This window comes from Diadema setosum, chromosome 11 (assembly GCF_964275005.1).
Source record: "Diadema setosum chromosome 11, eeDiaSeto1, whole genome shotgun sequence".
NCBI lineage: Eukaryota > Metazoa > Echinodermata > Echinoidea > Diadematoida > Diadematidae > Diadema > Diadema setosum.
Genome location: NC_092695.1, coordinates 14627081 through 14645182, shown reverse-complemented (window position 1 = coordinate 14645182; position 18102 = coordinate 14627081). Strand labels below are relative to the sequence as shown.

Here is an 18102-nt window from a genome sequence, read left to right as displayed (position 1 = left end):
TGAACTTTGAACTTGTCAAACTCCAATACTTAAACTTGACAGGCATCTTTAGGTTAAGTACCTGTGGTGTTAGTTTTGTGGACATAGCTCAAAGCCATAGAAAGTTACAAAAATGCACCAATTTGTTGACAACACCATCACAGCCAACAACAATGAAAAAGTGACAGTCGACCCAAAAACATAATGCCTCCGGCACCCTTCGGGGCGGAGGCACAAAAATCAGCCGGAACCACCAATCTCGTTATAACAGGATTCCCATGTAGCTCTCGACAGCAGCACTGAGTACACATAACCAGCCAGCAATTAACTGCCATGTGTTGAAAGATAACATTAAGGATTAATTCTCAGATTAATTCTCAGAAAAGTCAAAGTTGAAAGAAATTCAACAAACTGACGTCGACAGTTGCACCTGTGTTTATCAGAACCCTTTTCATTTGAATTCAACCTTTTTTTTTATTTGCCTGACATGTCTGTTAGCATAGATGGGCAATAATTTAGAATCAGAATGAACCCATATCCACCGATCGCGTAATGCTTTCTAAAGGCTGTTGCTGCTAGAGGCTCTTTCATGCACATTCACTAAACTGTGCCGTCTCAAATTCAAGGTAATGTCACCGACACTTATGAAAAGAAAACTATGGAAAACTATTATCTCAACTGAAAGAGAAAGTAATGGCCTTTCAATACATTTTAAGATGTAAATCAGCTTCATGTCATGAATTATGTGACGTCATACGATTTTAGTAATATTGTATCATTTAAATATTTATGAATAATCACATCGCTTTAATTCAAAAGAAACCAATAATGAAAAATATTCACAGAAAAAACATCATCAATTTTGAAATCTTCATGATGTAAGCTTTCTGATGGTATATATCTCATAGGGTATAATGATTACAAATATGAAGAAATATCAAATAATAACTCAAAGATAAGCACTCTGCGGGCTACTCTGCTCTATAAACTCATAGATGCTATGGATGGGACAACAGTAAAGTGGGCCTATACATATGCGTACAGCAGTGTTCGATCTAACATAGATGTAGACCTATTCCGTCAGTAGCCTGCTGTAAACCTCCAAAGCGAATACAAATCCAAATGTAACTAGAATTATCACTGAAGGTGATTAATACCCCCGCCCCTAGTGTTTCTTTATAGTATGTGATGTCATGAGGGCAATGACGTTAATACCAAGTTTGTGCACTTGTCGAATTGGAAACAGAATAATTTTAGTTTACTGTACAATTACAGAGTTGACACTGAGTATAAAACTTACAGGAAATGGAAACATGCTTTCCCCCAGCATCACTACACTTAAAGACCATCATACACACCAAATTTGACCTTCATAGCTTGAATGGTTTATTTTGACACAAAAATGAGTGGTTACCATGGCAACACATTTTCCTTAAACTAACACATTGGTGTCTTGCAAAACTTCACTTCTAGATCATGATACTTACTGAATTTGACTTTAATTGCTTGAATAATGGAAAAGTTATTCGATCTGCAAGGTTTTGGTAAAATTGTAGTTACCATGGCAACGGTTTGTGTGACAAACACAAAAATTATGTGTTCCACATCTATACCTCAGGGCCATAATGCCTACCAAATTTGGTTTCAATTGCTTGAAAACTGTGGAAGAAGTTCACTCCACAGGATTTTAAAAAAAACATGCGGTTACAATGGCAACGCATTGTCCGATACAAAGACAAAGGACATTTTGCAAAACTACACTTAAAGAGCATCATGCACACCAATTTTCACCTTCATAGATTAAACGGTTCAATTTGATACAAAAATGAGTCAAGGCCATAATGCCTACCAAATTTGATTTCAATTGCTTCAAAACTGTGGAAGTTGTTCACTCCACAAGATTTCGAAGAAAACATGTGGTTACCATGGCAACGCTTTATCAAACTACAAACACAAAGAGTGTCTTGCATAACTACACCTAAAGATCATCATAGATACCAATTTTGAAATTGATTGCTTAAATACTATGGAAGTTATTAAATCCGAAAGGTTTTGGTAAAATTATGGTTACCATGGCAACGCATTGTCCGACAAACACAAAAAACATGTCTTGCACATCTGTACCTCAATATCATCATTTACCCTAAGTTTCATTTAAATAGCTTCAAAACTCGAAACTGTAGGAGGGGTTCGCGACGCAAGATTTTGCAACAGACCGACCGCCCGCCCGACCAACATCACGGTGATTCCTATACCACCTTCACATTATGTGTGGAGGGGGTATAAATATCAGTAACAGGAAGTGATGCAAAGGACTGTGGGATATCAGGTCAGAGTTCACAGGCTATAATAAGCTATATAAATGACGTCACTGTCCAAGCCATTTCTGCTAGGGATTATCCCATAGATCGGCATTCGCAGCATTTGCGCAAACTACAGGATATCATGTAGATCGGCGGATATGGGTTAAATGTGTGTAATAAAATGACAGAGAATATCTGAAGTGAGTCATGACTGGGATAACAAAGACTGACAGTGAAAATTAATCAAGCTCAAGAGGACATGCTTGCACCTTGATCGTTCCATCTGATGATGCACTGATCACCATGTGACCATCTGGGGCAAACACAGCTTCATTAACAAATGATGTGTGACCTCTGAACTCTTTGAGAGTCTTTCCAGACTTTAACCCATGTATCCTGGATGGGAATAGACAAAAGACAAACTCTTCATGACCATTTTAATGATACATATATTTGTCTCTTTCATGGAATTGATATCGTAAACATGGTTCCTTCATAAATGAGATTATGTAATTACAAAATGGTGATTGTGTCTGACTTGAGTATACTGTAAAACAAGAAAAGTTCGCGTGCATTTTAACTTTGTGTGAATTACACGAGAGTCAAGATTTGCAAAATTAAAATACATGTGAATGTTCTTCTACACTATACGCATTGAAAACCAGTAGCAATTTGCAAAAATTTTGTGCTGTGAAAAAGACCGTCCGCTCCAATTTGCAAAAATGTAATGCCGCAAAAATATCTTTCTTTGCAGTATTGAATCCTGAAGTTGACCAACACAATTGAGTTTTCATAAAACCTTCACAAAGGATGACAAAATTTTATCCACACATTTTTTCTGTTCTTGTACCTTTACATTTGCTGGAGTGATGTATGCCACTAGATGAGAAGGCGTTTTACATAAAAAGGCAAATATTGCATGTATTGTGCTTTGACAGAGGTACGACTGATTGATATTTAAGTTTTTTGCTCATCGAAAGAGTTTCAGAATTATTTTTTTTTTACAGTCAGCGTCCATGTATCATCAAGTCTTTCCAGTATGACATGGCCAGCGTTCATAAGCAAACTGTATCTTTACCTTAACGTCTGGTCAAATGAAGCACTAAGAATTTGAGTTCCATCCTTGGAGAACTTTACAGATGTGACACCCTTGCTGTGGGCATTCTCAAATCTCCTCAGACACTGGCCTGTTTGCACCCTCCACACCTGTCCACACAACAGATGGAAAAAAAAACAAAAGTTATGTCCTGAAATACATGGATATATCATCTCATCATCTGTAGTCTGCAGCTCTTCGTTACTGTGGACTGCAGATATTTTCTTTAACTAAAGCCATTGTAATACATATACCAGCGCTTACTAAAACATTGGTTCCTGGCAGATTGAATAATTATCTAGCATCACCTGATCACTGGAAAAAAAAAATTATATCATGGAAATAATCAGTGTAGAAGCAAAGAACAATAAATCAAACAATAGTAATAAAGTATTTTTTTTTTAATCCAGTTGCATGCCCATCATTATCATAATCAGATTTTGTTACCTTGATTTTGCCATCCTGTCCACCAGTAGCGAGCATCTCGCTATCTCTGCTGAAACACATACACAGCACTGCATCATCCATAAGCATGAAGCTCTCCTGCAGTAGTGAAAAACAAAGACATGTGTGTATGCACATACCCTGTATTAAGCAGACAGCTGCAGACCAGGAGAGAGAACAGATGGATAGCATTAATTCAGTTCTTTTATGTTTCGTTTGTTGCTTGTTTAAAAGCGTCAGGTCAAGAAATGGAACCTCATAGTATCCAATCAGATTTCTTATGTTTTTCCTTATCAGGATGCACTGAAAACACTGTTATAACTGGAATCTTGTTATAACCAAGCTCATTATAACCGAGCCATTCTGCAATAAGTTTACATGGAAAGGAAAATTGAATTGGCATAATCACCTCATTAACAGTGTTTCCTCATCTTAAATGAGCTCATTATACCGGGGCTTCACTGTATCTTTTCAATGACTACAGTCAGTATCTTATAAACTAAGCACCAAAAACTATCATTATCCATTAGAGTTTTATATTATCAACCTCTGCTTTTAAATCTAATAGCTAATGGAATGAAACTTCTGAATGTCATTATGTTCTCTCCTAGACTTCACTTAATATCTCAATCACAGACAAGAAGACTAACTGCCAAATAATAATGAGAAAATACATTATGGTGGATAGAGTGAGAAATTATGTCTTTGAAGAATATACATCAATGCATCAAATATTTCAAATATTTTCTTTTTTAACAGACTAAGATGACATGAACACTCATTGCTGTTTAACAAGATAAAACAGATAAATAAGGCAAAACCCATGAAATTTCTTGCCTACCTATCAAAATTTAGTTTATTGGTAACTTGGCACAGCATCCACGCAGGGAATGTCATAAAGATCTGGGAACTGCTGTCAAAATAGTTTAAAGGGACTGTAGAGTACTGGTTGAGGTAAGGGATTCATGTTTTGAACATTTCTAAGTGAAATAATGAGAAACCTTTTATGACATTTGAAAGAGCATGTAATTTTAAGAAAGATTCAACGTTTATTTGATGAAAATTGGTTTTGAAATGGCCGAGATATCCAAAAAAGTGATAATAATAAAAGGCGACAGGCCACAACTTTATTAGGATCTCTTTGTTTCACCTTGTTTTTGGATATCTCAGCCATTTCAAAACCGATTTTCATCAAATAAACTTTTAATACCCTTTAGAATTACATGCTCTTTGACATCTCATAGAGTGGTTTCTGAATATCTCGCAAAACGTTAAAAGCTAAATCCTCCCCTCGACAGAACTGTACACACCCTTTAAATGTCAGGAAGTGCAAAGGTCATCACAGATCAATAAAGTTACAGGTACTATAATGTAGCATTAAGAGTGACACACTTGGTAGGATAATTGGGGGAAAATGAATCAATTAGCAGAAACAAAACACAAGTGCGTGCATGAAACTGATGAGTACAACATGGCAAAAAGTATGATCATTCACGCATTTTGCAGTCAGTTGTGACAGAAAATACATGGTAACAGGACTATAATACTGACTATTATGTTGTCGTTTCTGTGTTGAGTGCAAGGTGTTGTCTGCAGCCACCACTTGGATGCAGATGACATCATGCGACTCACAATACAGTTATAGGCACTCTTTGACACCTGTTGATTACCTTGTTTTGTTTTGGAGTATGCATGGCAGTTACTGTATAAAGCTTCAGAGACTAAATACAACATAGTTGTTGGAATGAAAGTTTTCAAACTTGTTTGAACAAATTACTTTGTATACTATACAATAGCCTGTGAGTAATGTGAATGGTGCCAACTGGATCTAGCATTGAACCTGGTTAAACCCAAGAGGATGAGCCGATTCTGCTGTAACACACATTCCCCATAGGCACTTACGGTTACAGGCTTGTGCTACCTTTGAAAGTGGAGTAGTACGCTGATGCACCAGGAACCAAAAGTAGTACCCGTACTGTAAAAGTGGATATTTTCGCGCGACTAATTTTTCGTGCTTGGCCGGGTAGAAGAATTTCATGAGTTTGTAATTCCATGGAATCAAAACATCAGCTACTGGAACATATGGCAAGCAAAAATATTCGCGTGCTTATATTTTTGCGCTAGTTTCTGGTTACGCGAAATGCGTGAAAATTCAAACACTGTGAAAATTTTCATTTTTACAGTACTGGGAGCGCTGAGTAGGGAGCACTTTCTAGCATATGTATTGAATGCATTTTAATTATGGAACAGTATGCATAGTGTACGTACAATGTATGTATATGCTTGCTATGATAGATGAGATGATCGGATGCTGGATTAATGGCATTGGTCAAGAAGAACACAAATAGATCAGAAAGAAAAAAAAAATGGGAAATGCATTTTGAATGTCAAAAATCAGAAGTCCACAAATATCAGGTTTCATATCCCTGTGACTATTACTGATGAGCATTCATTTCAATGAACGTATTTACTAATCAATGTTTTCATGTTTTTTGAATGTGCCCTGATGGGCAGCGAATGAATTCAATGGCCTGCATATAAATGTGCACAATCAGTTGCTAGCAGTCGGGCCTGTATACTGGCTGTACGCTACATGCAAATGAATGAGGTGATCTCAGGTACTTGCGAACAGTGGGCCAGAGTGAGCTCAAAGTGCGCCAAAATTACATTTCATGGTTTCTTTTGCCATAACATGTCATTTTGTAATAGTTTGGGCATAGAATTGATTGAACATAATATCAAACTCATATGACGTCACTGTGATGTGGTTTATTTATTGGCTACCAACAAATTTGTCTCTAAATAACAAATTGAGCAATGCAATTCATAGTCTGTTAATGCATTTTTTTTAAAGGTTGATGTGAAAAGACTTGATTCATGTTTCTCACATTCAATGACAATGGAAAATATACTGCCAATGAATAAAAGATGTTCAATGAACATTCGGTGTTTCATTAAGGGAATCAAATTTATGCTGAAAAATCCACATTACACCTCTCCACCAAAACACTATAGTTGTCCGTGTAAATTGCTGAGAATAATAATTTTATGATGTACGCTTTACTAATGGGTGAATTTCTTTACTCTATTCTAGCAGTATAATGCATGATATGAAGCCAATCTTCTACATCATTCTTATCAATCCACTTCATAACGTTATACCATATCAATTACGAGCACAACACTCTAAAGACCTTTTTAATACTACTGGAATGACAACAGATTAGGAAGTCTGTAATCAGGAAAAAGAAAGGTAACTTAATGATTCAGCAACTAGAAAAGAGTCCCCATTGTATGAAAGGTCCCGCTAATAAAAGATTTATCAATGACAAATGTTTTGGAATCACTACCATTTGAAATTATACTCCTGTTCAACAGAGAATTTTTCTCATCAGTTACTCGTTAGAAGCAACTTTTTTTTCATTTTGCTTCCTGTCCCCATTGTATAAAAGGTCCCACTAAGTAATAAAAGATTTATCAATGACAAATGTTTTGGAATCACTATTATTTGAAATTATACTCCTGTTCAACAAAGAATTTTTCTCATCAGTCACTCGTCAGAAGCAACTCTTTTTCTTTTGCTTCCTGCAACCCACCGAAGTGTATCAGATGACAGTCTGATGAATCCGACTTGTGTTGGTCACAAAGTTATCATTTCAGTGTCAGACATGTCAAGTATGATCCGATGAGGCAAGATTGTCTGATGAAGATCACGCAAGCCTTGTCTGACACTGAGCTTACAGCAATCCAAAACAAGTCGGACTCATCAGACTGCCATCCGATACACTTCTGTGGGTGGCCGGACGCAACAAAGTTTGCTTCCAGGAGTAACCGATGAGAATAAATCTCAGTAAACGTTGTAGCTGGATATGTGAAGAGTAGGATTGAAGAGTAGGATCGAGGTTCTTATATATGTATCCACACAATACGTGTAATTGCAGAGGGAATTATAGCTTGTAGTTATACTAAGGAGGTACAGGGTGAGAGTAATAACTCCTTGGCTATGTAGAATACATTTTCACCATTGGAAAAGGGGTCTTTCAGTAGCCAAAACTAGCCCTATTGATTCGTATTAACTTCTTATTCAGTATTAATCATGTATATGGTTCTTCAACGTGTTAGGAAAAAAAAAAATCACGCAGCGCTCTATTATAATAGAGAATTCTTGAGCAGCTCTGAGTGGTCCAAAATAGATGTATTGTGTCACGGAAAATCAGCTCTGACAGAAAAAGTGATCATAAGGTGGCAGCCAAATCTGGTATCAGCTTAAAGCTGAGACATCAAGAAACCCAGTAGTAATAAAATTGAGTTGGAAATCCATGGAAGTCTAAACTTTTCACTTGGATATATTAATAACAAATAATTAGCCTATTTTCCAGGATATTTACCATATACCGGTAATATTCACGAAGATTAAGTCTCTTTGCATTTTTACAGTATCATACAGTAAAATGAACTCTGAGGAATATGTGAGAGCAATTACAGATCTATGAAGTTCTTCCGTCGAGATGTTTTCATTGCAACTGATTGACAAATTGCCCTACATCGACGTAAATAAGCACTGAATTGATCAGTGTTTTAGTAGTAGCCATGATAAAAAAAAAAAAAAATCATGGGCGTACATACTCGAGCAGGATTCGAACCCACGACCTCCTGATCACCGAACAGGCGTCATCTCCACTAGACCACCGAGCTTTCGCCCGACAGCAAGTGTTGGTTCTAATCCTTATAGCATGCAGCGGGTACTGCAGGCCTCGAATTATCCAGGAGGCAAAAGGCAATTTGCCGCAATGCCCTATCTACTTGCCGCAATGCCTCTCTCAAAATTACCATGCTTACTGCAACTTTTCCTTGCTGCCCTTCAAAATTTTGAGAGAGAGTGCCCCTAAAACCAAAAAATTGCCTGTCCCTAAAACTGGCGAAATTCGAGGCCTGGTACTGCTGTGATTAAGTCTCACGAAGATTAAGTCTCTTTGCATTTTTACAGTATCATACAGTAAAATGAACTCTGAGGTATATGTGAGAGCAATTACAGATCTATGAAGTTCTTCAGTCGAGATGTTTTCATGATGATCAATTCAGTGCTTATTTACGTCGATGTAGGGCAATTTGTCAATCAGTTGCAATGAAAACATCTCGACGGAAGAACTTCATAGATCTGTAATTGCTCTCACATATTCCTCAGAGTTCATTTTACTGTATGCAGCGGTGATCAGGAGGTCGTGGGTTCGAATCCTGCTCGAGTATGTACGCCCATGATTTTTTTATCATGGCTACTACTAAAACACTGATCAATTCAGTGCTTATTTACGTCGATGTAGGGCAATTTGTCAATCAGTTGCAATTACAGATCTATACCTTAAAAACTACATATTTGTATGATTATTTATTAAAGTGGTCACAATTTGCTCTGAAACTATTAATATGATATATATTGCTACTTGAGGCAGGAAATATACCCCTTTAATGTACATACCTGATTTAGATATTTCAATAAAATATTCTTCAAAGTATTGTCTTTCAAAAAGGGCATGTCAAAAATATTTACAAATCCAAGTAGCCCAAAATGATTTTTAGCGCACTTCAATATCTCCCTGGCCCACTGTGCTGTTTACTTGGGCACGTCCAGTAATGCAAATTTACTGTGCAGCAGGCACTGGCAATCATTTCCCCCTTTTTATCGCTACTAAAATATTTCCACTTCACAACAGAAATGCACTTTTAGAGCTAAAAGTTAATATTTCTTTTCCCAACATGTAGCAGTTACAAGGAAAACCTACAAGATAGACATAGTACTGTGATATATGTGTATGATCAAATGGAGTGCGTGCTGTGCACTGTCACAGCATTGTTGACTCATTGTTATGGAAATTAAATAGCATTGCTGCCATTTAAGTTTTTATAATTACCCCCGCCAAGGGAGGAGGTTATGTTTTCGTTACCATTGGTTTGTTTGTTAGTTAGTTAATTCGTTCGTTAGTTTGTCCATGTGCAAAATAACTCAAAAAGTAGTTAACGAATTTAGATGAAACTTGCAGGAAAGGTTTAGAATGATACCAGTAACAGATGATTAACTTTTGGTAGTGATCCGAGAATTTTGGGGGAATTTATGAAGGATTTTTGATATTTTGGCAGGTAGGGTCAATGAACTTCGGAGTTCAGGCTGCGCATATTTGAGGTTTGAATGCGCGCACTAAAGTGCGTGCTCTAGTTTCTGCTAGGGCGAGGCACGCCGTGCAGCTGAGGGTTTATGACGTAACAAAGGCTTCTATATTGGGAAATCGGGCGGCTTTCAGCACACAATGCTATAAGTACGTATATGGGTGGAAATCACCGATATCTCCATAGAAGAACAAGATCAGTGGTATGAGTTGCATGCTTGGTGGAGGTCTGTGCTCTCAGAGTGCTTCTCTAGATATATGCGATTGGGGAAATTGAGCCGCTCATGAATCCCCACACCAAACACGCTTATTATACACCTCAATGCAAAATCTAAAGAACCTCAAAAGGGTGCCTATGCCAGAGGAAAAGAGAGAGAGAAAAAAAAAAGAACAGTAAGATATTATACTGAATACACTTGTTATCACTTGATTCGCCCACCTCAGCTTGGTACTTAAGATCCTTCCTGATCTTTCCCGTCTGGAAGTTCCAGACTTCAATGAAGCCATCCACACTGCCAGTCACCAGGAACTGACCATCAGGAGAGAAGGCAGCACACTCCACGTGAGACTTCTGACCGAACTGTTCAAAGTCGTGGATTCAGATTGACATCGATTATTGGGTTCACAATGCTTATTGCATTTTTCAAGTACTTAGCATACACAAAAATCAACAGAGACCAGGAATCACTAGCCTATCTCAAATTCCCATAAAGCCTAATCATGACTATTACGCATATAATGCCTACCACTGGTACACAATCAAGTTGAACTCTCATCAGTCTTTGATATCTTAAGGCACCAGAAGCCACCCTTCCTGTTTGATACTTGTGCCTTGGAGAGAGAATTCAAACAAGCTCAACTTTTATTGTAGTGGTGGGTTATTTCAGGTTTGGTGTTAGTGCTGGTGTTGTTGCTATGTCAAAACTGGCGCCAGCGATAACCTGAACTAAAATCAGTTGGTGTTAGTACGATGTAGGTTGACCTCAGAATTATGACATTGTTTTGGTTGGTAGTGCTGGGCATGCTGTTGAATGTCATTCTGCCCAACCAGCTCCATACAGGTGAGGGCTACATGGCCCTTTAATGTTTCTGTTTGAGCTAACGTACAGGCAACAAATAAACATTGTTGTCTGGAAACTTTTTTAATTTGTATCATTACTTATTTAATGGAAGGTAGCCCCACAGGAATGCTATCCAATAATTTTTTTTTTGATGTACACTACTTTTTTTTCTGAATAAACATGACTATTTATGTGGGATATTTTCAATGTGTTTTATCTTCTTGAGTTTACCAATACTTGCCAAATTAACAACCCACAAAATATTACTGTAAAAGTAGATATTTTCATGCATTTCATACAACAAGAAACTAGCGGGAAAATAACAAGAGACCCAGGGGTCTTGCGCTCACCCGAGTATCGCAAGTTCACGCAGTCACTAATCTAAATTATTCACAGCTCTACCAAAATTTGACCAGGCATTCTCAAGAAGATGAAAATGTACAATATGGGCCCATTTTTTTTAAGATTCCTTAATTTGGGGGATGGGGGGGGGGGGGGCCCTGGGGCCCCTGGGTGGGGCATGGTGCCCATTTTAATAAACAGAGATCCTCACCCCCTAGGGATGCTACCTGCCAAGTTTGGTGAAAATCCATCATGAGGTTTTCAAGCAGAAGATGGAAATGTACAATTTAGGCCCCCATTTGGACCTACAGTCATTGATGTACTATTAAACTCACAGTATTATCTCAGCTCTATCACTTCTGAGTCTAGAGAAGATTTTTAAAGATTCTTTAATTTTGGGAGCTTTGGGCCCCTTGGGGCCCTCCAGGTGGGACACGGTGCCCATTTGAACAAATTGAGATCCTATGCTCCTAGGGATACTACCTGCCAATTTTGGTGAAAATCGGTCATGGGGTTCTCAAGAAGAAAATGAAAATGTACAATTTAGGCCCACTAAGGACCCCTCCCCACCCCCCTCCCCTGGGTCCCAAGGGGGGCACCCCTGATTCCCCCTTGAACAAACTTGAAACCACAGTCATCAATGTACTAACTCATAGTATCAACTTAGCTCTATCACTTCTGGTTCTAGAGAAGAAGATTTTTAAAGATTTATTATTATTATAATTATTATTATTATTATTATTTTTTTTTTTTGGGGGGGGGGGGGGAGGTTTGGGAACCCTGGGGGCCCCCTGGGTGGGGCATGGTGCCCATTTTAATGAATTGAGATCCTAACCCACTAGGGATACTACTGTACCTGCCACATTTGGTGAAAATTGGTCATGGGGTTCTCATGAGGAAGATGAAAATGTACAATTTTGGCCCCATTAGGACCCCTCCCCATTCCCCCTCCCCTGGGTCCCAAGGGGGGCACCCCTGATTCCACAATGAACAAACTTGAAACTACAGTCATCAATGTACTAACTCATGGTACTAACTTAGCTCTATCACTTCTGGTTCTAGAGAAGAAGATTTTTAAAGATTCCTTAATTTTGGGGGGTTTGGGCCCCCCCTGGGGCCCCCTGGGCGGGGCATGGTGCCCATTTTAACAAATTGAGATCCTAACTCCCTAGGGATGCTACCTGCCAAGTTCGATGAAAATCGGTCTTGGGGTTTTCAAGAAGAAGATGAAAATGTAAAAAGTTTACACGCGACGGACGACGCATGACAGACGAAGAACGATCACAATAGCTCACTAAAAATCATGCAAATATTTTTGCTTGTTATGTATGTATACCATTATGGGATGTTTTCATTCCACAGAATTAACATGCAAAATTCATCCATACCTACAGAGCATGAAAATATCCACTTGTACAATACGTCTTGTAATACAAATGCACAAAAACTATCTATTGCAAATATATATTACAAATATATTTATATTCGGTATGTGTGTGTGTGTATAAGAAGAATGAGTCTCAAATACGCCATCTGTAGATCCAACAAGAAGGTTTTTATTCACAAAATTTTCAACCCGCCTCGGTCCTTCGTCAGTGTAGTGTATACGAAGGACCGAGGCGGGTTGAAAATTTTGTGAATAAAAACCTTCTTGTTGGATCTACAGATGGCGTATTTGAGACTCATTCTTCTTATAACTAGAAATGTCGCTACAGCGACTGGTTATACCCCCGCCAAACAACATTTCATAAGCTTTGGTCAAAACAACATTTCATAAGCTTTGGTAAAAAAACTGAGGAAGTAGTTAAATCCGCAAGATCTTTCCTTGATCTTCTGCCATTAATATGCTGTTACCATGGCTACGTACTTTCGGGTACTGTCGAAAAATGCGTCTTGCACATCTACAACCAAAGGCACACACCTGTACCAAGTTTCATGGAAATTGGGCAAAAACTGAGGAAGTAGTTTGCAACACAAAATTTTCCATCATTTTGGCTCATAATATGTGAGCTGTTACCATGGCAACATACTTTTTGTCACTGTCAAGAAATGTGTCATGCTGACCTATATCCTAAGACAAACATTCAATATGAATTCCATGAGAATTGGAAGAACACTGATGAATCAGTTTTGCCATGAAGCATTTTGCCCTATATTTCACCAATAACATGCCGTTACCATGGCAACGCACTTTTTGCCACTGCGGAAATATGTGTCTTGCACATTAACATATTCAGATGAACATCTGTACCTAATTTCATAAAAATTGATCAAAACCTGTGGGAGGAGTTCGCGACGCAAGATTTGTACCCATTTTTGCCCATAATATGCCGTTACCATGGCAACGTACTTTTGGGTACTGTCAAAAAATGCGTCTTGCACATCTACAACCCAAGGCACACATCTGTGCCAAGTTTTATGGGAATCGGTTGAAAACTGAGGAAGTAGTTCGCGACGCAAGATTTGCAACGGACCGACCGCCCGACCGCCCGACCGTCCGCTGATTCCTATATACCCCCTTCAAACTTCGTTTGGCGGGGGTATAATTATAACATTCGAAGTCCAACACGTGAAAAATTCCAAGATATGCACACACATATATATAGCATACCAACATACATGACAAACATTCATGAATTCATCTCTCACCTTGATAGACTTGCTGAGCTGTGTTGGGTATTTCTCTTCCTCCTCATCCCTGACAGCTGCCTTACCCCTGAACAGATCAATGGTCACACCTGGAGGCAACAAGCCCTGGTGCTGCTGCCATTTCAGGGCTTGTCCCAGCAGGGCCAGGAGACGGGATGGGGGTACTACACTGACCTCCCCTGACAGGGCCTGGGCGATAGCAGCCCTGCGCCGCTCTTTGCTGCTCCCATCAGGATATGCCTAGAAAAATTATATGCATGGCATATGCAAGGCAATTACAGGATTTTTATAATGACAGACATTGAAGACATTGTAATGAGAAAAATGGCTTGATATTCAGAAATTAGGTAAATTGTACCTGTTTGAAAAGTATAAGCCTGTAGGAATACAAATAATTATTAATTCAGATCACGAAAACTTCACTAAAAAGACTGAGAGAGTGTTTTGACACCCCTTACTAAATGCCACAACCCGACCTGACAGTAAAGATTGTGGGACCACATTGATGACATCAGGCTATAAGCTTGTTGTTCAGCTGCAGCACTGATAAATTCATTCCATAGAGTGGGTTGCAAGCAGTGACTTTGGAAGTTGGTAGCATATCTTCTTCAGATTCAGGAAAATGACATTTGTTCTTTCATAACCATATTTGTCTGTTAACTGCAATTATTTTTGCTGGAAAAAAAAGGATGGAGGAGTAGATTTTATACACATTTACAGGGATGTTGCAAGCGGTAATTTTGGAAATTGGTAGAATATCTTCTCACAGATTCAGGAAAATGACATTTGTTCTTTCATCAGCATATTTGTCTGTTAACTAAAATCATTTTTTTGCACCAAAATATATCATTTCTTAGTGTTGTCCTGACATCTATTTCTGGTGGCCCTGCTCCATCAGGCTACCACTGATGTTGAGCCTTTCCTTGTTATTTGCGCTGACATTGCTTTCAGATCCATGGATAGACATTACACCTAAAAAGAGGGTAAATTGTGTGGAATGAAAATTACGCAAGTGCAGTATCAATACAATAGTGAGAGCACGTCACATACGGGTAACCTCAGCACCATCAAGGCAACTGACTGAAAAATATGTGTAACGTGCTAGAACACAACAAGCTTACCTCTCTTGGATCAAAGTAAGATCTAGCCAGCAGATTCTCAAGGTGGACATATCTATCAGGTTGGTTCTGTTTCAGCATAATCATGGGGTCTGTCTGTCGAAGCAAGGATCTAGCAGCCCCTAGCTCACGCAGTTCAATCAATTCCAATACAATCTGCAGACAACAAAATCAAGATGAAACTAGAATTATCACTGAAGGTGATTAATACCCCCGCCCCTAGTGTTGCTTTATAGTATGTGATGTCATGAGGGCAATGACGTTAACACCAAGTTTGTGCACTTGTCGAATTGGAAACAGAATAATTTTAGTTTACTTTACAATTACAGAGTTGACACTGAGTTCCACAAGGTTTGGGTAAAAAGTGTGGTTACCATGGCAATGCATTGTCTGATACAATACATTTTGCACAACTACACTTAAAGACCATCATACACACCAAATTTGACCTTCATAGCTTGAATGGTTTATTTTGATACAAAAATGAGTGGTTAACATGGCAACACATTTTCCTTAAACTAACACATTGGTGTCTTGCAAAACTACACTTCTAGATTATGATACATACTAAATTTGACTTTAATTGCTTAAATGATGGAAAAGTTATTCAATCTGCAAGGTTTTGGTAAAATTGTGGTTACCATGGCAACGGTTTGTGTGACAAACACAAAAATTATGTGTTCCACATCTATACCTCAGGGCCATAATGCCTGCCAAATTTGGTTTCAATTGCTTGAAAACTGTGGAAGAAGTTCACTCCACAGGATTTAAAAAAAAATGCGGTTACCATGGCAACGCATTGTCCAATACAAATACAAAGGACATTTTGCAAAACTACACTTAAAGAGCATCATACACACCAAATTTCACCTTCATAGATTAAACGGTTCAATTTGATACAAAAATGAGTGGTTACCATGGCAACATATTTTTCTTATATTAACACATTGGTGTCTTGCATAACTACACCTCCCTATCATCATACATACTAAATTTGACCTTAATTGCTTGGATGATGTGGAAGTTATTCAATCCACAAGGTTTTGGTAAAATTATGCTTACCATGGCAATGCTTTGTCTGACAAACACAAAAATTATGTGTTCCACATCTATGCCTCAAAGCCATAATGCCTACCAAATATGATTTCAATTGCTTCAAAACTGTGTGAAGTTGTTCACTCCACAAGATTTCAAAGAAAACATGCGGTTACCATGGCAACGCTTTGTCAAGTAGAAACACAACGAGTGTCTTGCATAACTACACCTATAGATCATCATAGATACCAATTTTGAAATTGATTGCTTTAAATACTATGGCAGTTATTCAATCCACAAGGTTTTGGTAAAATTATGGTTACCATGGCAACGCATTGTCCGACAAACACAAAGAAACATGTCTTGCACATCTATACCTCAATATCCTCATTTACCCTAAGTTTCAATTAAATTGCTTCAAAACTGTAGAAGGAGTTCGCGACGCAAGGTTTTGCAACAGACCGACCGCCCGACCAACATCATTTAGGGTCTTAGTACATCTTGACAATGTGTGACTACAGATCCACATTATTGGCAAAAGATCAAAATGACATGTTTGTCACAAATTTGTTCAGTGTTCACTTTCCGGAACTAGATTTAATAGGATGAATGGCTATATTGTTTAAACAGAGCAAGTATTTAGGGATTTGAGGATCTTTACTTGACCTTTGACCCTTTTATAAGTTTATACATTGAGTAATCTCCAAAGTATGGAGAAAAAGTGTAATTTCAGCATTACATAGTGAAATTCTAGTACTTTAACCTGGTCTTGGACTCTTTACCTTTGCCAACCTGACCCTATAATTCCCAAGAGAATGACTGTCAAGCAGTACATGAATAAATATGTACCATGTTTCATGATACCTTGAGCCACTTCAGAGATATGAAGGAAAGAGTGAAATTTAGCATTTCACCTTACCTTTGACTTTTTCGCTAAAATCTTTTTCAGAGAATCTCTATTGGGTTACTTATATAACGAGTTTCAATAAAATACATTCAGGCATTGCATAGATATAAAGGGAAAAGGTGAAATTTTAAGGGGTTGACCTTGACCTTTGACCTCCAAATTTCCCAGAGAATCACTGTCAGACAGTACATGCATCTACAATTGTGTATGTATTAAGTTCCATGAAGATGCATTGAACCATTTCAGAGGTATGGAGGAAAAAGTGAAATTTTAGCATTTTCACTTGACCTTTGACCTCATGGCCCCAAACTTTCTCATAGAATCTTTACTGGATAATACATGTATGTACAAAGTTTCAAGAAAATACATTGTACCTTCTGCCATTGCATAGATATGGGGAAATAGTGAAATTTCCAGCATTTGACCTTGACCTTTCACCTTTAACCTTGAGCATATGCACCCTAAAGTTGATAGGACATTGTCCATTCATACATAATGCCAAGTTCAATCAGGATACCTCAAACAGATTTTAGTTACTATACGCTGTTCACACAATTGAGTACAGACGAAAGGAAGGACAGACAGACAGGCAACCTGAAAACATAATGTCTCTGGTGGCACTTTGTAGCAGAGGCATAAAAATGAGGGAATATCTTTGTATGATTTTCATTAAGAAAAAAAAGCTGTTACCATGGCAACACATTGTTCGACCATGACAACAGATAAAATCTGCATATAAGATGTACAGTAGCAGTCACATGTGCCAAATTTAAGGTCAAATGCTGACAAACTGTTTTGTTTAAAAAACTGCTGTTGCCATGGCAACTAATTTCTTAACACTCTCAAAAAAAAAAAAAAGGTGTCCTGCACAACTTCACATTAAATTGATCGCATGTGCCAAATTTCAGCTGAATTGCTTTAAAACTGAGATAGTTTGATCGACAACATTTTGTGTGATTTTTATGAAAATTTGCTGCTGCCATGGCAACACATTATGCAATCTCAAC

The 18102-nt window shown here is 38.1% G+C and overlaps 1 protein-coding gene across 1 annotated transcript in view; it reads right to left on the bottom strand.

Annotated features, from left to right (window-relative positions):
* The window catches only part of LOC140234708 (WD40 repeat-containing protein SMU1), a 74098-nt gene that overhangs the window by 6648 nt on the left and 49348 nt on the right, over positions 1–18102 (bottom strand). Inside the window, exons 3-8 of the mRNA XM_072314742.1 lie at positions 15157–15309; positions 14036–14275; positions 10423–10563; positions 3826–3921; positions 3361–3488; positions 2552–2678 (exon numbers count right to left, since the gene is read on the bottom strand). Of these exons, the coding sequence (XP_072170843.1) occupies positions 2552–2678; positions 3361–3488; positions 3826–3921; positions 10423–10563; positions 14036–14275; positions 15157–15309 (885 nt within the window). The remainder of the gene's footprint in view (positions 1–2551; positions 2679–3360; positions 3489–3825; positions 3922–10422; positions 10564–14035; positions 14276–15156; positions 15310–18102) is intronic.